The 22822-nt window shown below is 39.6% G+C and overlaps 1 protein-coding gene and 1 non-coding gene across 3 annotated transcripts; both read left to right on the forward strand.

Annotated features, from left to right (window-relative positions):
• The first annotated feature begins 125 nt into the window (after positions 1-125).
• On the forward strand, positions 126-22512 carry vps37a (VPS37A subunit of ESCRT-I). 2 transcript variants are annotated; one of them, XM_061678577.1, is made up of 13 exons: positions 126-203; positions 2787-2869; positions 5846-5920; positions 6427-6544; positions 11642-11745; positions 15670-15895; positions 16129-16199; positions 16360-16487; positions 16588-16646; positions 16730-16798; positions 17464-17607; positions 19191-19279; positions 20584-22512. In XM_061678577.1, the coding sequence occupies exons 1-12, from the start codon at positions 174-176 to the stop codon at positions 19269-19271; spliced, it is 1188 nt and encodes a 395-aa protein (XP_061534561.1). In that variant the 5' UTR covers positions 126-173; the 3' UTR covers positions 19272-19279; positions 20584-22512. The 2 variants fall into 2 exon arrangements, with proteins under 2 accessions (XP_061534561.1, XP_061534562.1); XM_061678578.1 differs by having other exon boundaries at positions 15673-15895.
• LOC133404658 (small nucleolar RNA U3) lies at positions 1158-1372 on the forward strand. The gene has a single exon (XR_009768854.1). It is a non-coding gene; the product is annotated as a small nucleolar RNA U3 (small nucleolar RNA).
• Positions 22513-22822: the final 310 nt, after the last annotated feature.

Here is a 22822-nt window from a genome sequence, read left to right on the forward strand (position 1 = left end):
CCTCAAAAGGTATTTTGGTACCTTTCGGTATCCAAAAACTGTCTTCGTCAACAGGCATCAGTTTGCTGTGCGCATGCGCAATGAACATCGTGATGTAATCACTTAACTCGAGGATAATGGGATTTCTGAAGATTGATTGAACACAACTTTATTTGCATTAACGAACAGTTAACATGGTCCATTCGTCCGTGTACCATATACTGGTAAGATAACATTTTTGCAACAACCAGCGTAAAATAAAGAAGAGTAAATGACGAAGCGAGCGTGAGAGCGTTGTACTGCAGGTGGAAATGCTGGCATTTTTTGCTAACCGAAGAATTAACGTTTTATGGTTATATTGTCTTCCTGTTCATTCGACACGTCAATTTTCTAATGCGTTTGCGTCATAATACGCCGTAAGAAAACGTTGCACCAGTGTTGCTCTTAACAATACAAGCGCAGTATTAAATACTTAAGATAACTAGTTAAAAGAGTAAATGGTCATAAGGTCAAAACTTTTATCACAAAATGCTGCCTTCAACTGTCATAGAAACTAACTGCAAGCTAATCAAAGCCCGAGCTGCCGCGGGGAGGTTAAATAATGTTTTCGATTTGACATCTAAAACCTATTTTCTGCCTCATTTGTGTGTTGCATGGTTGTCTCAAATCAACTTACTTACTTAGTTTTTCCCCCCCTCTTGAATAACATTTGTAAATACAGTACTTAACTGTTGCGGACCTCTTCTGCTCTAGCGGTTTACTGTCGGAACGTTATAACCGACGTACAGTGTTTTTTCCTCTTTTACGCTTTAACGCTAAATTAAACCACTAGTGCCCCCAGACTCATGGTAACCTTTATATGTGATTACGTATTTTATTTTCTCCTAAAACTTTGACACAGCGTAAGCTTCAGGAATTTGTGATTTCGTTAAAAATAACGAATAATATAAAAACAGGTCGCGCAAAGCATTCTGGGGTTTACGTATTCGGAATGTAACTTAACGAATACTATGTTGGGACGTCCAATTTCACTTATATTGACATTTAGTTATTTGTTTGTTTGTTTGTTTTGGTAGACGTCGTCTGGTGATGTTTGAGGAACGCTAATTACATGCGCGCCCTCGAGGTGAAGATAGTACTCTCGCAGATGACGTCCCGCCGTCGCGCTGCTAGAGGTTAAGACTATACTTTCAGGGATCATTTCTATAGTTGTTAACTAGAGAAGTGCGTTTCTAAAGTGATTGGTCTCGCCAACCACGATGATGAGAAGCGATATTTCTTCCTGAGCGTGAAGCTGGCGGAGAATAATGATTCTATCATATGTTCTCTTCCATTGATGAACGTTCTTTGCTTCTTAATGGAGCATTGATGGAAGGAATATGTTCAGAGTGGTTGTCGCTGATCTGTTAAAGTAATAGTTAGGTCTTAGTTGTGAAAGACTTGTTGGGTGTTTGTGTTATATTAACAAGTCATCTTTCAGACGCTTTGACGAGATTCAGTGGAACGTCTGCTGTGTTTGTAATACGTCTAAGATTACTGCTGTTGAAGCGGTTAGTTGTTTAGCATTGGACTTCAAAATGTGCGTCGAACCGGGTACTGTAGTTCCCTCAAAGGCGAGGCTTCAGATCACATGACGCTGGCGGGCAGTAACTGTTTCATTGCCGTGGGTCACGTGACAGATTGTAATCAGGCCTCTTCGAAATGTGGATGACATTCCAGCAGAGAGAATTCCAGTGAGTAAATGTACAAATGCGATGTACACCACCAATGGAAGCTTGATGTCATCAAAATACACCGATCGGTGATGTATACACATCCGCCTGCGTCAACACAAAAACGTTAAGCAGGTCATGGCCGATCGAATAGTTATTTTTTTAATATTTTTTTATTTTGTGAAGCACACCCCATGAATAAACAATTGTATTCGTCACAGAAAGTTGTCCAAGCTCCACCATTCCAACTAACACACACACACTAACACACAAAATTACTACTAATTATAGTAATTTGAATGTGTTTTCTATGTAAAACGTGTTTATAAATAAATGGAGAAAGATGAGCAATAATTACCATTAATTTCTTGTAATTTTAAGGGAAAATACTATATCTGGAAGTACATCGTTTTCAGGATATTATTAATTAGGATAAATAAGGATAAATTACCTATATCGGGAAATGAAATTATGTCCATATCACATAGCAGTAGTGCCAACTGCATTTCTTTAGGGGAGACGTTTCTCCTCCTAAATTAGAAATCGATACTGTATGTTGTTTGCAACTTTATTATGTAAATATATATGAGGTGCAAGTAAGTAGGTATGATATTGAAAAACCAATACACATTCGGATATTTACAAAGTTGAATGAACATGAATGAGTTGAGTTTCTTCAAGTTTTATTTTGAAAGGGCATATAGGAAGTTACACCGGACGTCACCCTGCATGACAGGCTACGTAAAGAAGTTGCTTAAGCGTCAATGTTGTTTTCCTTTAGCCCGAACTATCTCCCCTATCATCGACATTAATTTCGCTACTAAACGAAAACAAAACACCACCGACTTCATTTAATCGGGCACAACACGGTGTACTGTTCGATTCTGTAAAGTAGCTACAAAACGCGTGTGGGAACGAAAAGGAGTTGGCATCGTTATTTACTAGCTAATGGGGTTAGCCGCACAAAGCTCCACTTAGCGCGTGCTGTTCAGCCGTTTCGGATTGAGTTTACGTCAGACGTTTGGATTCTACTGCCAAATTCAGTTTTAGCAATTTGGTTAAGAGAAGATGAACTGGCTTTTCCCCATCTCAAAGGGTTCTGGACCTCACACCCCACTCAACAGTCTTCAACAACAAAGACAGCGACAGATCGAGTCCCTGAAAGCTGCTCATCCCAGGTAACCTCGACTGTAACGCCGCCATGTAGTTTGGTGTGAAAGCTTTCGTTATTATGACAAGTGGTATGCGTTTAGTCATTTTAATCCCAATGTTGTGATAGTTTCGTAGCTTCACAGAAAACGTGACGTAACAATCGAGCTCGTCACCTGGTTAACATTTACAGGAGATAAACTAGCAGTCTCTGTTTATAGATGTCGAAATGGATGTCAGGACAGGTGCAAATTGGGCATGTGTCTTAGTGCTAACAGGCTAATATTGTATGTGCTAACACTTCCTGGTAGCCCAGCGTGTTTGCTAATCCAGGTGGCCGGTGACCATGACCGTGGCTATCTTTAGAGTTAATAACACGAGTTGTCGCTGGCACGTCACGTCTTGTGATATCGCGCCTGTCTTACCAGAGTATTTTGTATGTGTGTTTTTTTCTTCCAGTATTAAGTGATCTAAATTGTTTTCTGGTCAGCCTGCGCACACAAAGCAGCATGAATATGGTGGTTTGGTATCAATTTCGATCGTCACTTCCGGGAAATAGTTCAGACTATTGAGATTTTTCTGATTTGCAATTAGTTTTGTAGGCTAATGTAGTATTGTAGCACAATTATACTAATGAATTATGTAAAGGTGTGCAGTGGTACCTTGACTTATAAACTACTTATTTGGTAGTATGGAATGTTAGAAAAGGCTTGATCAAGTGATATTACTCAAACAGAGAAAAATAATCAGCAACAGTTGGTATGAGAAAAACTGACCTAATTTATTATTAACCAATTGGTTACCTCATTTAACTGCTGTGCACGTCTTGACCTCTGAGGGGCAGTGTGGTGCACGCAGTAACAAAGAAAGTAGAAGTCATGCTTGAATATTGTCATTATAACTCTTTTTCTCACAGAGTTGGAAGAATATATGCCTGAGTGTAGTTATATTGCATGTTTGTATGTTGTTATGCAGAGTTTGTATACCAACATTCATTATTTTGAGAGATAGAAGTGCGACAAGTTCAATGCTAGTTTTTGTTAGCTCGTCAATGGTGTTTTTCATTCATTGTTTGTTAGCTTTAAGCTAGCAATTTTTGTGACCAAAAGCGAAGAAAGAAACTAAGTCTGGGATGTATTTGAATATTCAATAGGTGTAATTCTTTTATGTGAGTTTAGATTTACAGTGAACTTCAACTGGCATGTCAGTTTACTCCTTGGTACTAAGTTAGCACCTTAGGAACCCGTTGTTGTAATCACGTGGGCGCTGCATGCCATCCAGGTCCTGCTGGATAGAAGTGCTGGAGCGGAAAATGGAATTGACTGCTTGTACAAAGTGGTAAAATCAATGATTTTAGATCTTGTCCGATCCGATACTTTTTTTTTTGTTGTTGCTGACATCGGACTTTATTTTACTCTGTTGTCTGCAGCCAATTTGGCGTTGCAAATGAGAATCAGTTCACAATTGCCTTACTTGGATAAGTAAAGGTTAAATAAAAATAGTAAATAAATAAATCGGCGACTATTTTTCTCCCTGCTCACATGCGAGGAGGGCATTACAGTACATGAAGCTTGATCATAACTTAAATTTTGGCTCGCAACACAAAGCAAAAACATGACTGAGATGGCTTGTAACGTGAAAAACTTGAACGTTGGGGCACGAGTAAGACAAGGTACCACTTTATGTGAGTTTATCTTTAGAAAGTGCCTGATAGCGTCAGGTTAGCAAAATGCTTTAATTGTAACACTGCAGAACATAAAAAAGTTCCAACATGTAATTTCACCCCCCCCGTCAAATCGCAGTGTACTTTTACAAACATATTTAAAGATGTAACTTAAACCTTTTGTGGCGATGCATTTTCTGAAAATACCACAGTTAAGGCCTTTTCACACTGCACTTGGCAAGGCGTCTGACACCCTTGTCTTTACCATTCATTGTGTGTGTGCTGGCGGCACGGTGGATGACTGGTTAGCACATCTTCCTCACAGTTCTGAGGCCACATCCCAAAAACATGCATGGTAGGTTGATTGAAGTCTCTGAATAGCCCTTAGGTGTGAATGTGTGCGCGAATGGTTGTTTGTTTATATGTGTCGTGCGATTGGCTGGCGACCAGTTTAGGGTGTACCCCGCCTCTCGGCCGAAGATAGCTGGGATAGGCTCCAGCACCCCCGCGATCCTAGTGACGATAAAGCGGTACAGATAATGGATGGATGGATGTGTGTGTGCTGAGGGGGCCTCAGTGTGGTTTGACGTGACGCCGAGCATCGCGTCAATGCAGAGGGTGCCTGACGCTCAGCGACACATCCTCGGATACATAAATGTTGTATTCGGGAGCATTGCCACGGTGACATCAAAATGCTCCTCCAATGGGAGCGGGGCTGGGTGAGTGATTTTTTTTAGTGCTATTTTGGCGGACTTGTACTGTAAACGGCAAATGAGAAATGGAGAGGAAGGCATAATAATTGCGGTGTCCGACTATCCCAAACTTTGTGCCAAAAGAAAAATGATACACAGATATGTCTCTGCGGGAGGCTTTCAAACTCCCTTTCAAAGCTCCCTGCTCAGCCTGAAATACACCTCGAAGCGATCTTCCTGGAAGTCGAAAGCTCACGAACGCATTTAAACTGCTGCCTTAAAATTAATATAGGATATTCCCATTCCCTTTTTTCTTGCCTCTGCGTCACTTCCTCCTTCTTAAAATAAGCAACGTTTTAGGGATTTATTTTCCCGCAATGAAAAATACGTATTGCCAAGTTGCGGTCCACTCAGCGGGGAAAGCCTCCCGACTTCCTTCTAGGCTCGTACGTCAACACTTCCAAATATGGGATCACCGCCCGTTGCCATCGTCTTTGCGCTTTGACGCGGGGGCCTTTCACACTGAGCAAGTGCAGTGCGAAATGCTTTTACATATGCTACTTAATCTTATAACAACATCTGGAGAGGTATCACATCTGCAAATACACATTGGCAGCTCACGACTTGACTGGATTTCTCTTTCCAAACAGCATTGCAGAAATCCAGAAAGATGTGGAATACAGAATCCCGTTTACCGTCAACAACTCAACCATCACTGTTAACATGTGAGTTCATATTTGCAGACACGGTTACGCTTTTGAGTATCATGAGTAGCCTTTAGTGTGTTTCCACTGTCTGGTAAACTAACCATGCGTAGGTCACACTATTCAGTAAAGAGTTTTTCAATGCCTAATGCTAACCTATGCTGACAGTAAAAGGGGTCGATATCTGATCATATTCAAACCTCTCAGCAGTTTGGACATTCGATAGACAGTGCAGTACCTCTTGCCTTTTATATTTGCGCACGACAGACGAAGAACTATTTGAGTCTATGAACAAATGGAACCACGGACTCCAGAGACAAAAGTTTTTTCTTGTTGTTTCACTGAGTTTGGTGAGGCCTCAATGTCAGTAGCCAATGAGTCCATCTACATCGCTTGTGAGATATGTAACCGGAAACACTGTTAGATATAAACTGTTATTATACCTTATTACGGAATTTATGTCTTATATAGGAGTTGTAAAGTTGAATCTTGGGTCAAGCTAAGGTTGTCAACCTCTTTCCCTCCAGTCTTCTGCCGCCTCAGTTCCCTCAGGAGAAGCCAGTGGTTAGCGTCTACCCTCCTGTGGGTCATCACCTTGTCGACAGCAATAATGGCACTGTGATCACGAGCCCCCTCATCACTAATGTAAGTATGGCTGGGACATTTTAAAAATTTTAAACTACAGTGGAACCTCGATATAACAGACCCTGATATAATGGCTGATGGATAAAACGGACCGCCGAACACTGAACAGTGTGTACAAAAATAGTTAACATTTGTCACTTGCCATTGACAGTGTGTTAGTTCCAGAATTGGCCGCTGTTCTTAACTGGTGCTGAGGTGCAATGCAGGCAGAGAATGGGACTGAGGTATTTCTGGGTCACAGATATACAATATAACTGGATCCAATTCCAAAAGACGTGCCTCCCATGCCTACGTGGCAGCCATGTTGAATGCAAGGCGTTGACGTGGCAGCCACGTGATGATGGTTGTATCTTTTGTCTGTTGTGCATATGAGTGCTGCGCAGAAAGAGAGCGGCATGGCTGCGTTGTAAACTAAGAGGAATCCAAAACACAAGTCTTTGGAGTCTGGAACATGTTATTTTTGATACAGTAAAATTTTTTTGTCAAGCCGTTCGCCTTAGGCAACGGATTTGGAACTAGGAAGCAATTCCTCGCGGCTTATGAAAGCGACTCGCCTATAATGAGTACTGTATGTCAACAATGTCACCATGACCATGCACACCGGTTTCGTAGGTTTGGATAAAATGTGAACCTTTCAAACATTTTCAAGCTTTTTCTGTATATATTTACAATAATTTTATACTGTACTGGGTGTTTTAGGCCAGAAAAACCCTACAAAACAATTTTGTACTGTACAGTAATATGGGTGCATCCATCCATCCATTTCCTGTACTGCTTTATCCTCACAAGGGTCGTGGGCGTGCTGGAGCCTATCCTAGCTATCTTCGGGCGAGAGGCGGGGTACACCCTGAAACGGTCGCAAGCCAATCACAGGGCACATATAAACAAACAACCATTCGCGCACACATTCACACCTACGGGAACTTTAGAGTCTTCAATCAACCTACCATGCATGTTTTTGGGATGCGGGAGGAAATCAGAGTGCTCGGAGAAAACCCAGAGAGACACGGGGAGAACATGCAAACTCTACACAGGCGGGGCCAGGATTTGAACTCCAGTCCTCAGAACTGTGAGGCAGATGTGCTAACCAGTCGTTTACCGTGCCGCAATATGGGTGGATATGGCCTCAAAATAAAAGTGCTACAATGTAACGGACAATCGACTACAGTGCCGTAAAAAGTATTGGCCCCCTTCTCAAAATCTTATATTTTTGCATAGTTTCCCCTCTTTAAGATAATTGAACAAATGTAAATACCAGACAGATATAACCCAGGTGAACTTTGAATAGTTTTGTTTTCCTAAATTACCTGGCCTGGTGTAAAAAAGTAATTTCTCCACCCTGGTTATGGAATAATTGTGGCTAATCACAATTTTTGGTTAATTTGCACTGATCACACCCAAGCCTGATTACCTCCAGACCTGTTCAATCAAGAAATCACTCCAATAGAACCTGTCCCGACAAAATCAAGTCGGACAAAAGATCTAAAAAACGTGCAACAAAACAACACGATCCAAAGAAATTCCGAAACAGTCAAAATAAATTGACATCTACCAGTCTAAAAAGGGTTACAAAAGCCATTTCCTAAACCATAGGGAGAGCCATTATTCTCACATGGAGAAAACATGGACCAGTGCTGAACCTTCCCAGGAGTGGCCAGCCTACAAAGATTACCCCAAGAGAACACCAATGACTCATCCAGGAGGCCACAAAGGAACTCAGCAGAACTTGAAGGAACTTGAGTCCTCCCCTGCCCTAGTTTAGGTCAGCGTTCATGACACAACAATAAGGAAGAGACTCGGCAAAAATGACATCCATGGCAGAGTTCCAAGTCGAAAACCACTGCTGACCAAAAAGAACATAAAGGCTCTTCTTACTTTTACAATAAAACATCTGAACGATTCCCAAGATTTTTGGGAGAATATTATATGGACTGTTGAGATGAAAGTTGAGCTTTTTGTAAGGGTTGTATCTCATTACATCTGGTGTAAATGAAGCACAGCATTTCACAAAAAGAACATCATACCAACAGTCAAACATGGTGGTGGTAGTGTGATGGTCTTGGGCTGCTTTGTTCCTTCAGGACCTGGACAACTTGCTGTGATTGAGGGAGCCAATAATTCTGCTCTTGAACAGAAAATCCTGAATGAGAACATTCAGCCATCAGTTTGTGATGTCAAGCTGAAGCGCACTTAGGTTCTGCAGCAGGATAACGATCCAAAACATACCACCAAGTCAACTTCTGAATTGCTTAGAACAAAATGAAGGTTTTGGAGTGGCCTAGTCAAAGTCCATACTTGAAGCTGACTGAAATGCAGTGGCATAACCTTAAAAAGGCCATTCATGCTCAAAAACCCTCAAGTTTTACGGAATTCAAGCAATTCTGCAGGGCAGAGTAGGCCAAAATATGTCCAGAGAGATGTGAAAGACTCATCACACAGGGCCAGGTAATTTTGAAAAGTTTTTTTTCCTTAATAAAAGAAGTCATTTAAAAACAGCATTTTAAGTTCACTTGGGTTATATTTATTGAGAATTACTGTATTTTGCAGCAGAAGCTGCATGGTTCCCAGCATGCATTGCGGCATAAAATGTTCAACTGTTTCCATAATAAAGACATGAATTCTTAATGTTCATGAACCGTCAGGATTAACGTAACATGAATAATGTGTTTCTTACCCATAGTTTGTTGAGTGTGTGTTGTATTTTAACTCTCGCGTTACACTTATGTTGCACTTTGTTTTCATGAAAGCCTGACTATGGGTTGTGTTGCGATAGAGTAATATCAGTTCAGCTGAATGCGAAGCGAAGCTAAACTGAGCTAACTGTTACCTGGTGACTTATCAGCCGCATTAGATACAAGCGTGTACTTCTCGTGATGGCTCGATTCGGCCTACTTCTTGCCAAGTCAAAAGAGCTCCCATTTCCCGTGTGACTCATCAGCATCACAATGAAGAAAGCCATTGATTAAAAAAATATATAGTAATGCTCTGTTTATAGTGTGTGATGTCAGACAAAACCTCATGATGCAGTGGAAACTGTTTAATTAAATTAATATATAGTTGAATTGTTCCCAGCGGGCATTGGGATATTCATGTCTCCACAGTGTTAAAGCATTTTGGTGTAAGTAACATATATATATATATATTATTGTATATTATGTGTGTGTGTAAATATGTGTGTATATTTTAGGCTTTACATGATCAGGGTTTTTGGGCCGATCACAGAGTTTAAAAAAACGATCACCAATCCGATCACATGATAGAGAAATGTGTCTATTTAAATGACCTGTTTATTTACTGTATATACTTGTACCTAATTGCAGTCATTTACCTGCAACACTTTTTTTATACTGTGAAAACCCTATGAGATGTCTAAGAGTGCACAACAATTCCAATGAAGTTGGGACGTTGTGTATAACATAAATAAAAACAGAATACAATGATTTGCAAATCATGTTGAACCTATATTTAATTGAATACACTACAAAGACAAGATATTTAATGTTCAAACTGATAAACTTTATTATTTTTAGCAAATAATCATTAACTTGGAATTTTATGGCTGCAACACGTTCCAAAAAAGCTGGGACAGGTGGCAAAAAAGACTGAGAAAGTTGAGGAATGCTCATCAAACACCTGTTTGGAACATCCCACAGGTGAACAGGCTAATTGGGAACAGGTGGGTGCCATGATTGGGTATAAAAAGAGCTTCCCTGAATTGCTCAGTCATTCACAAGCAAAGATGGGGTGAGGTTCACCTCTTTGTGAACAAGTGTGTGAGAAAATAGTCAAACAGTTTAAGAACAATGTTCCTAAATGTACAATTGCAAGGAATTTAGGGATTTCATCATCTACAGTCCATAATATCATCAAAAGGTTCAGAGAATCTGGACAAACCACTGCATGTAAGCGGCAAGGCCGAAAACCAACATTGAATGCCTGTAACCTTCGATCCCTGCATCAAAAACCGACATCAATGTATAAAGGATATCACCACACGGGCTCAGGAACACTTCAGAAAAACAATGTAAGTAAATACAGTTCGGCGCTACATCAGTAAGTGCAACTTGAAACTCTACCATGCAAAGCAAAAGCCATTTATCAACAACACCCACAAACTCCGCCGGCTTCTCTGGGCCAGAGCTCATCTAAGATGGATTTATGCAAAGTGGAAAGTGTTCTGTGGTCCGACGAGCCTACATTTGAAATTGTTTTTGGAAATTGTGGACGTCGTGTCCTCCAGGCCAAAGAGGAAAAGAACCATCCGGACTGTTATGGACGCAAAGATCAAAAGCCAGGATCTGTGACGGTATGGGGCTGTATTCGTGCCAATGGCATGGGTAACTTACACATCTGTGAAGGCACCATTAATGTTGAAAGGTACATACAGGTTTTGGAGAAACATATGCTGCCATCCAAGCAACGTCTTTTTCATGGACTCCCCTGTTTATTTCAGCAAGACGATGCCAAACCAGATTCTGCACGTGTTACAACAACGTGGCTTCGTAGTAAAAGAGTGCGGGTGCCTGCAGTCCAGACCTGCCTCCCATTGGAAAATGTGTGGCGCATTATGAAGCGTAAAATACGATAATGGAGACCCCGGACTGTTGAACAGCTGAAGCTTTACATCAAGCAAGAATGGGAAAGAATTCCACCTACAAAGCTTCAACAATTAGTGTCCTCAGTTCCCAAACGTTTATTGAATGTTCTTAAAAGAAAAGATGATGTAACACAGTGGTAAACATGACCCTGTCCCAGCTTTTTTGGAATGTGTTGCAGCCATAAAATTCTAAGTTAATGATTATTTGCTAAAAAATATAAAGTTTATCACATTGAACATGAAATATCTTGTCTTTGTAGTGTATTCAATTAAATATAGGTTGAACATGATTTGCAAATCATTGTATTCTGTTTTTATTTATATTTAACACAACATCCCAACTTCATTGGAATTGGGGTTGTACATGAGCCAAACAGCTGTTACCATAGTTGGCCTGCTGTTACTTATGGATTGCATAAATGTGAAACTGGCATCTCGGGACAGTGATAATTGATTTGCATTAGTTCATGATGCAATTCCTACTTTCCTTTTTGTTGTAGTTTGGGATGCATTCAGACCTGGGTAAGGTCATTCAGAGTTTGCTGGATGAGTTCTGGAAGAGTCCTCCTGCCCTGATGTACACTGGCCCGCCTGGCTTTCCATAGTGAGTCTGGTCTGTTTCTATGCACTGTTTATCAAAAAAGAATGTAAGCTGTTTTGATCCTGAAAGATAAGCAAATGTCCGCAATTCACTTGATTTTCAGTTGTCCCTATTGTATTGTAGTCATTTTGCTGAACTTTTGCCTTAATGACTGATTTAACTCTGGATTGACGCGCATTTGTTTGGGGTTGGTCACCCTCTGTCTGCCTGCATTTTCTAAATTCTTATTAAGTTCTAATGTCTACAGTAACTAAAAAAGAATGATAAATAACTAAGTAAGGATACTCCTCTGACAGATTACAAATGGTCAGATGATCAGCTTCCTCATGATATAGTAATAACCTGCCATTCCGCACAAACTCACATGAGAAAGTATGCCTTTGATTTCTAGTTAGCCAGCGTTAGACTCAAAAAGACCTAATTGTAGTACAATGAAGCAAAACACATTATTTCAGGTCACGCTTGTGTATATTAGTGATGCACTGAAATTTCAGTGTCCGAATTATTTCGGCTGAAAACAGCCCAAAACTGCATTTTCTGTTGCGGACTGAAAGTCTTTTGTCACCGAAATAAAATGACCAAAATAGCATGTTGTTTATTGTTGCTATCTCATAGCTTTGCTGTGGCCGGCACGCAAGCTTGTACACCAAATATTTGCTATTACCAAGTAATGCCCATTGGGGTTTGCTGACAATGTGGTTGAATTGTGATTGAATTGACTTTTACACACAGCTGACAGTTATGGTTTGATAATGACATAGTCTAACCATAAATGTGATAGTTAAATGAAGCACACATTCAAATAGTGGTAACATATACACACATTAACAACAAAAATGAAGGTCTTTATTATGGCAATAATTCCAATTTTCATGTTGCAATGAATAGTGGGAAGCACGTGGCTTTACCCTCATTATGCTAGCGGCTAATCAAAACTGTAGCATCCCTGTGTAGCCAAAACTTGCTACTTTCTGCTGTTCGGCTACCCAAGGTCGAATGCTTGTTGCATGCTATGTATTTGCGCCGACCCAGCTAACCTACAAGCTACAGCTAACGCCTGCCGAGCTTTGAGATCGGAACTCGGTCCGATGTCAGCAAAAAACAACGATCGGATCGGACTGGATCTAAAATCTCAGATTTGACCACTCTTATACAAGCAGTCCATTCCATGCTCTGCTCCAGCACTTCTATATATCCAGCAGCGACCGGATGGCATGCAGAGCCCACGTGATCACAACAAAAGGTTGCTAAGGTGCTAACATAGTAGCAAGGAGTACAAGTGAATGTTGCTTGATTAAAGTCATTTATTGACACTCCAGTTGAAGTTCACTGCAAAACTAAACAGCCATGACATAAAATAATTCCTGGTACACATCGAATGTTCAAATACATCACAGACTTAGTTTCTTTCTTCGTTTTTGTTCACGAAAAATGCTAGCTCAAACCTAACACGCAATGAATTAAAAACACCACTGACGAGCTAACAAAAATTCGCATCAAACTCACGGCACATACAGTAGGTATGGAAAGTATTACTACCCCTTAAATTTTTCACGTTTGTTATATTGCAGCCATTTGCTAAAATCATTTAAATTCATTTTTCCTCATTAATGTACGCACAGCACCCCGTATTGATAGAAAAAAAACTTAATTGTTGAAAGTTTTGCATATTTATTAAAAAATAAAAACTGAAATATCACACAGCCATAAGTATTCAGACCCTTTGCTGTGACACTCATATTTACCTCGGGTGCTGTCCATTTCTTCTGATCATCCTTGAGATGGTTTTACACCTTCATTGGAGTCCAGCTGTGTTTGATTATACTGAGTGGACTTGATTAGGAAAGCCACAGACCTGTCTATCTAAGACCTTACAGCTCACAGTGCATCTCAGAACAAATGAAAATCATGAGGTCAAAGGAACTGCCTGAAGAGCTCAGAGACAGAACTGTGGTAAGGCACAGATCTGGCCAAGGTTACAAAAACATTTCTGCTGCACTTAAAGTTCCTAAGAGCACAGTGGCCTCCATAATCCTTAAATGTAAAAATAATAACACATTTTTCTAATACCTACTGTTGCTGATTATTGTTCTCAATTTGAGTAATATCACTTGATCGAGCCTTTTCTAACATTCCATACTACAAAACAAGTAATGTATGTATAGTTATTGCCGAAATCCTTATCGGACCAATATCGGTATCGGCCAAAACTCAAGGCTACAATATCAGTATCTGGTGAAAAGTGAAAAAGTTGGATAGGGTCATTCCTACTAAATATGATGTCGGGCCGCGGAGGCGAACGTGCGCATCGCGTCCATTGTCAAGTGCATAAGTCGCTAATCATCGCCTCCACGACAGCGAAAAAAAAACTACATATTGAGAACTGCCGTTATCGCAGAGGGAGAATAAGATGGAAGACAGACGGCGGGGAAGCCAAGCTATCGTAACATGAAGTCGCAAAACACAAACCTAAGTGCTTGGGTGGTACAGTACACTTGTCACTAGTGATGTCCTGACGACGTTTTTTTTCCCACCCGAATCCGAGTCTTTGATTTTAAGTATCTGCCAATACAGAGTCCCGATCCGATACATATAACTACCAAAACTCAACTTTTAATATTTAAAATAACAGCCCAAACATAAATTAGTAACAACTACAATAGGATTAAACAATAGAAATAAAACATTAAACATTAAACAGTTTAGAGCTCAAGGAGGGCGGAGACTGTGTTTGTGTGTGAGAGTCACACATGCCGGTACTAAAAATAACCCGAAAAGTTGTTTAATATAAAACAAAGCTATTACTGTTCCATTTGGCAAGATCTTTGTACCTTTGGGATATTTTATCACTTGACATTTAAAATGTCAGAAAATGACTAAAATTGGAGAAAAAAAAAACTTTTTCACCCGATCTCGATCAGCTGAAAATCACATTTTCAGTCACGTGATCAGATCGGGACATCCCTACTCATCACTTAGGTCTGGCTGGGAGTGCGTGGAGATGAGACAACTTTGAAGAGCAAAACATTAGGCAATTTAGTTCGTGTTTCTAGAGCAAAATAATGAAATATAAAATAACACGAGACAGTTACATAAACGCAGGGACCGGAAACCGGAAATGAATAAATACGTCACCTCTGCTATGTCACTTGAGAAAATGGGCCTATAAATTTAAAGGTACATTAACATAATCAATATTTAGAGTATAATTTAACCTTTATTAGTTCCACAATGAGGAATGTGCATCATTTAAGCAGCAACAGTGGATACAGGAAATACAAAAAGAGCATGTGATTTGGATGCAAATGTGTCCACCAGTACAAAGTTAATGCAATTAATATAGTAAAATAACAAATATTGAAGCCATCATTTTTTAACGATTATAATTTGAGTAATTACTAAACTGAACTGTATGCAGAATTATTTGTATCCTGCTAATAATTTTTCTATGGTAATGTTGTCATAATTTAAAAAATATGGAAGTTCAGACCAGTTGTTCTAGAAGTGAATTTCTATAGGTTGGCAGGTCTCTGGTCATAGCCAAAAATGCAATTTTACTAATAATTGGAATAGTTTTGTAATTAATAATTGGCCGGTTTGATTTATTTTTATATTTTGAGTGTAAAGCGCTATTTCTTTTGTGTTTTTTGTTTTGTTTGAAAAGAGATTAGAAATTCAGTTTGATTAATAATCCCTTTCGGTGTTTCGGTTTTCTGTCTTGGGCTCCAGTTTGGTTTTGGTTTCGGTCAATAATTTTCATTTCGGTGCATCACTAGTGTATATACAGTACTTATAAAGTATGTGTACAAGTAAAACGTTGCACTGATTGAGATACACATTAAGATACTAGCTTAAGTCAGTAAACAAACTCAGTGTAATTGTGATGAAAATAATATGATTACCATGATATTTGACCTTAACCAACAGCAGTATGTACAAGCCATCGGGCATCCCTCCTTACCCGACTCAGGGTTACCACTATGGTCCCCGCCATGTTGGGCAAAGTCACACACCGCCCCTAGCACCGGCTTCATCTGGAGTCGGACCAGTGCTTCATCCCGGAGTTGATGCTGCCCATGGCTCCCCTCGAGGTCCAGCCCCTTATGGTCTCATTACTGAACTACCATTGCCTGTACCTGTTGGAGACATACAGGTACATTGATGGAAAAACACCTCATGTTAACTTTTAATTAGTGTTTCAAAGCGCTGGTTGGGATTTAGGATAATTTGGTTCACTTTCACCTAGACAAGATGCAAAATAAAATCAAACTATGCAATATAGCAGCAGAGATTGAGCATTGATAGTTTTTGAATGACCCTGTTTAGGGGCTGCCTTTCACTTAATGTTTGCTTTGTTGTCCATTATCATCATTGGTTTCTTTTCAGGCTGGGCTGAATGGACATATGTACCAGATGCCTGAGATTCCCGAGTCTTTTCCTGAACTCTGTGACTTGAAGTAATTCATTCTCAAGTCTCAAGACATTATTCAAGCATGTTTGTGTGAGCTAAATGAAAATATTTGTTCTTTCTCCTCCTCCTCTTCATTCTCCTATTTCGCCGATCCCCTGGTGCATACTCACCTGTGTACCCACACCCTTTGCTGCACCTTGTCCCAGTCTGACTCAACTATCCGACATGTCAGAAAATGAGGATGTTTTACTGAGATTCTTCGTGACGCTGCCACAGTTCAAGCAAATCACAAGTGATAAAGAGGAGCTAGTCACGAACATTGTGGATATGGCAAGTACGTTCCTCTCCCAACCCTGGACTATATGCTTAGTCAGTCTAGACTCTAGAGGAAGATCCTTACATGTATTGACAAACTTGTGTATCTGTTTTTGCAGAGCGAAACCTTCAGATGGAACCACAACTGGAAGGGAAAAGACAAGAAATTATCTACAAGGTTTGAGTTTAATATTCCAAATAAATCAAAATGCACCAATTGCTTCGGTTTTCCAGCAGCTCACATTCGTTCTGTGTGTTCAGTTTGAACAGTTGACTCAACTGAAGTCTGCCTTTGAGACAAAGATGCAGAAACAACATGATCTCAGTGAGGTAAAGCTCATTGTGGCATAATGGAATTCCCTACATGGCAACATCCTATTGGTTTATCTTAAATTAGGCACAGCCAGTTTGATTCAAAAGAAATTAACAGTAAACCTGAATGAGATATTTTGTGTAATAATATTTTAAATACAAAAAAATACAACGTACAAGTTCAGTGTAACATTTTTTACAACATATACCTACAACACAGACTGGTGGACCTTTAATGACGTGAGATGTCCAAGGCTTGTAAGATTAGCGGTCATACTTAGGATGTACTGTGCTGTATTATGTTGTAAATATTCCATTTGACAGTGGGGAGGGTTACCTAAGATCCACAGGCTTCTATGCTTTTGTCAGACACATACACACACACACACACACACACACACTTTTTTTTAAACAAGCAAGTGAATGTTTAAATCTCAGTAGTATTGTTGAATCAATGGGTTTAGGAATAAATATTTGAGTGTTGAAAAATAAAGAGAGCACTTTCTTAGATTCACGTGAAAGGCATTTCACTGTTTGACATTCACTTACCTCATACTGATGTATGTCGATATTATGCAGCACTGCAGTGGTTAAAAAGAATTGTTTCATAAATAGTTACAATCTCTCGTTGAAATGAATACCTGCACAAAGGAAACTAATTGCATTTCTCTTCCACACTATAGAGCTGTAGTCTAAGTACTCTGCAAGCTCGGTTAAAGGTCGCAGCACATCAAGCTGAGGAGGACTCTGAAGAGACCGCTGAAAACTTCTTAGAGGGCCGCACTGACATAGATGAATTCCTGACCAACTTCATGGAAAAGAGAACGGTGAGCTCGTGACTAGTATTAAAATGCACTATGGGCCATATTCTCCCATGTGCATAAAAAGGAAAAGGCACGCAGTTGCACACTTTTCTGGCTGCGCAGTCTCACATCCACTTAAGTCTGTCATCATCATATTGCATTTATAAAATAAGCCACGTGCTAATATTATGTGAAAGAGACTTCCAGAAACCTATCAAATGTACAGTATTTAAACTGCCGCTGTCACTTTTTTTTATTTTATTTTTTTACATTGATATGAAGGCTCATCTCTCCAGCCAGACCAATCACCCCTTTACCTGGGCTGATGAGTTCAGTAATCTTGAGCAAGGGTCCCCAACTACCGTCCGCAGTCACACCAAAACTGAACCAAAAAAAAAATTTTTTATTAATTCTTTATTGAAATTGTAGATCCAAGAGGTGCTGTGAGTCAGCGATTACAGGGTTTTAGTCGTGATATTTATTGGTGGACTATATCGGAAGCTGACTTTTTTTTCTCCTTTTTTTCCCCGCCGTTTGTTTATGATGCTCACCCACAATGCGGGGAGAGATTTCGCTTTAAACATGTTCCTGAAAGACAAGTGTTTGCTGTTTATTAGGTGTGATCCGCTTGTTGAAGAGAACAAGCGGAGGGTATCGACTAATTGCATCAACTACATTCATCATTATGGCTTAATGGTGATATTTTATCATCCGTTTCTATGTTGGTCGTCAAAATATGTCGACATAATAATGTAACTTGCCCTGTCCTTGGCACAAGGAAGCTTGTGTGCCACTGATGTTTAGAATGGCAAGCACCCCCCCTTTTTTATTGATGGACCTGCAAACGTACATTCAGTCATAAGCACAGTATTGAATTTCCTACAGAATTACAACCCCAATTCCAATGAAGTTGGGACGTTGTGTTAAACATAAATCAAAACAGAATACAATGATTTACAAATCATGTTCAACCTATATTTAATTGAATACACTACAAAGACAAGATATATAATGTTCAAACTGATCGACTTTAGCAAGCTTTAGTTTTTAGCAAATAATCATTAACTTAGAATTTTATGGCTGCAACACGTTCCAAAAAAGCCTGTTTACCACTGTGTTACATCAACTTTTCTTTTAACAACATTCAATAAACGTTTGGGAACTGAGGACACGAATTGTTGAAGCTTTGTAGGTGGAATTCTTTCCCATTCTTGCTTGATGTACAGCTTCAGTTGTTCAACAGTCCGGGGTCTCCGTTCTCATATTTTACGCTTCATAATTCACCAAGTAAGAAACATGCTTTCCTTCAAAGTGTTAGTGTGTTAAGCCTGAGCAGCCTGAGCAGTATATATATATATATTTTTTTTTTTTTATGGATTTCAGTGACATTCGGGAAAACTTCATGATTCACAGCCAGCCTCAGAATTAATTGAATCATGCCTCCTTGGTGTTTGCACACTCATTCCCTGGTTACACGCGGTAGAAATGTCAAAATTCTGGACTGGAGAATGGGCCCAGATGAAAAGCCCAGGCGTGGTTAACACCGAAAAGGAGAATATAATCCAATGAGAAGAAAATGTATTGATTGCCTTTTTGTTACTGCACAGCTTTGCCACAGCAGAAGGGCGAAAGAGGAGAAGTTGCAACAGTCTATCCACACACATGAACAGTTTCCTACCACCCACTAGAACATAAGGTATGTAACAGTGATGTACAGACCCTTTCCAAAAAAATGTGAATATTATGGAAAAGTTTGTTTATTTCCATAATTCCATTCAAAAAGTTAAACTTTCATAGATTATAGATTCAGGGCCCACAAATGTAGACAATTTCAAGTATTTATTTATCAGGAATTTATTTATCAGGAATTTATTTATCAGGAATTCAAAAAAATTGACTACTGTGAAGAAATCACCATTTACTTCTCAGTTTTTGTCGAAAAAAAAACACATTAAATCAATCAAAATATGGTACTTTCAAAACGATATGTTAATCGTCAATACTTGGTTGGGAATCCCTTTGCTTTAATCACTGCCTCAATGCACCGTGGCATTGAGGCAATCAGCCTGTGGCATTGCCTCGGAGTTGTGGAAGCCCAGATTTCCGTGATGCTTGCTGTCAGTTTTTCTTTGTTTTTGGGTCTGGTGCCACTCATTTTCCTCTTGCTAATACCCCATAGAGGCTCTTTTTTTTTTTTTTTTTTTTTAATTTATGTATTTTTGTTGGTCCTGTTTGGCTGTTAGGTCAAGTAGAATGGAGGATATGTATCCCTTTTATGCCAGAACAGTTTTGCTGTGTCACAGTGCAGTTTTTAAGCTGCCGCTGTGGTTTCTTAGTATTATAATGGTTATTTATTGAGAATCTGCATTGATCAGTCAAAAAGAACAAAGTTTCTAGAGGGGAGTGAGAAAAGAAGACAAAATACAAAGCACTAACTGTAAACAAGATGAGAAAAGTAAATCCTTATATATCCAAAACAATGACAAATTAGATGTGTGTTGTATGGGGCAGTAGTGCTATATCCTGTGAGGGAAGGACGGGACAAGATGGGACAGAAGAAGCATGCAGAACAAGGGTCGTGAACCCGGCTGTACAACTGAAGTGTGGTGGGAGTGGCTATGCAAATTATAAACCGCGTTGATGTCGCTGAAGTTGAATATTTTGTCACCACTCAGTGTACTTAAAACAAAACGGCTAAGTTAAGAGAAGGGTCAGGCTGTAATTGTATTGCACTTTACAACCTGGCTATAGAATGGCGAAAGAATCAAGGAGGAGAAGAAAAAAAAATATTCTGCCTCCCATATGAAGCGGAATTGTTACTGTTACAGAATTATTGGAACCTGATTGCACTTTTGAAATACTTTTAAAGTACAAAATATATACTAATTGTAGGATATAGGATGACAGCCATGCATTTCTTGTTACAAATAACATCTTGTAACTGACATTTCTATCAGTGACAGCTAACGTGTTTCTTTTCACGCAATTATTTCTTCTCAGGATTGTTGTTCTCTCAGCAAACTGCTGCCAACCAAAACAATGAAGACATTAGATGAGCATGCCGAGTCAACATTGGGCACTTTGGAGGACAAAATCTAGTAATCATAGAAGCCCTTTTTCTGACATCCAAGCTCTAAAACTAATGTCTGGTAATGTGAAAGAAGGTCGTAGACTTAAGAGTCATCACAGAAGCATTGAAGTGGTACATGCTTTGAGGTTTCAGACATATTCCTGAGGTTAATCATGTTTTGAGTACTTATGATTTGCACATGATGTACAGTTTTGATTCTCCAGGAAAAAATATTAATCTAATGATGAGTGTGCTTTACCGGGATGTGGGGGGGTGTAACGTTTGGAAGAAAGCACATAGCATTTGACAGTATTATGTTCCCTTGAACTTGTTTTCAATTCAACAATACCGTGACCCTTGTTAAAAATAGAGATCCATGACCACTTTTTTAATAATTTTCTGAGGAAAAAAAGGCTCCATTTGTAATAACATTGTGATTATGTCCATTTAACCCTTGTTGACTTAGATTTGACACACCTGTTGACATTTGCTCTCATTATTTTAATTCCCCCTCTCAGATTGAGTTGATTAAATTAGGGATTTAACACAGACAGACAAGGTCAAGAACCATGTAGTCATATTTTCAGGAATTGAAATTATATAAACAGAAAGACAAACCATGCCCTGCGATTGGCTGTCAACCACTCCAGGTAGTACCCTGCCTCTCGCCCAATCAACTGTGATAGGCTCCAGGTTGCCAGCAGCGCTCATTAAGATAAGCGCGATTGAAAATGGATGGACAGATGGAAAGGCAGACCAAATAATCACTGTTCCCCATCCATCCATTTTCTGTACCGCTTCTCCTCACTAGGGTCGAGGGCGTGCTGGAGCCCATCCCAGCTATCATCGGGCAGGAGGCGGGGTACACCTTGAACTGGTTGCCAGCCAATCGCATGGCACATAGAAACAAACAACCAGTCGCACTCACATTCACACCTATGGGCAATTTAGAGTCTTCAATTAACCTAGTTTGCATTTTTTTGGGATGTGGGAGGAAACCGGAGTGCCCGGAGAAAACCCACGCAGGCACGGGGAGAACATGCAAACTCCACACAGGCGGGGCTGGGGATTGAACCCCAGTTTTCAGAACTGTGAGGCGGACGCTCTAACCAGTCACCCACCCTGCCGCCTCACTGTTCCCCACACATGAATAATGTTTTAAAACACTAAGGCCTTACCCTGATGAGACTGATTTATTTATTGTATGTGGCTATTTTATTTCTACCAGTCAATGCAAGCATCGTTCGAGCAGGTGTTGCTGTATTTCATACTGCTGAATGCTGTTGACAAGGATCGTATTCATTGATGCAGTGAATCACGTGTTCCCATGTCCCCTCACAACCCGAATGCATGCATATTGGGTTTATTGGTAACTCTAAAGTGTCCTCAAGATTTGTGTGTTGTGTTTGTGAAATACGCTTGATTCACTAGTGTCAACACGAGTCATACCTACCTTACTGTTCAGCCGTCTCCATGTTGTACAAATATTCATTGTGCACATTATTCAGCCATTTTGTTTTCTCTGATTCCTTTGATGTCAGAGTACTGTAAACCATATGAATAAGTTAATCAGAATTTTGCCTTGAAGTGCCACCTTTGTGACTAGTGAATGGACATCACTGACCTCCAGTTTTGCCCATGTTGCCCAGGATTCACCCCTGGACACTCGGATGAAACTGAGCTGAGGATATGTGGGGTAATGTTCAGGATGATTTGTTTAAATGCTGCAGCACAAGTCGTTGACATTGGAAACTGTATTTAAATAATGTTAATAATAGACTATATTGCGATCAAAGACTTGGACACCTTGTATTATGTTCTTATTTAATTTGTTAGGCTATTAAAGCATTTACAATATACTATGGTTTTGATGTAATTCATTACAACAATAAAAGTCATACCGAGGGTGGAATACACTCAGTGTAAGTATTATTGAATCTTGATCAGACAGCAGGGAAATGTACTGGTTACAACAGCAAATGATAAAATACAATGCAGTATCGTGAAAAGAACAAGCATTTTCAAAATAAACCAGATGTGATAAAAAGGTTTACAAACACCATTTTCAAAACATCAGCAACTTTGTGCAAGGTGTACTCCACCTTGTGTTTTTAGTGTACAGAAAAGTACTGCACATGCAGTAAGTGTCATTTTAACTTGGTCGAATTT

This window comes from Phycodurus eques, chromosome 6 (assembly GCF_024500275.1).
Source record: "Phycodurus eques isolate BA_2022a chromosome 6, UOR_Pequ_1.1, whole genome shotgun sequence".
NCBI lineage: Eukaryota > Metazoa > Chordata > Actinopteri > Syngnathiformes > Syngnathidae > Phycodurus > Phycodurus eques.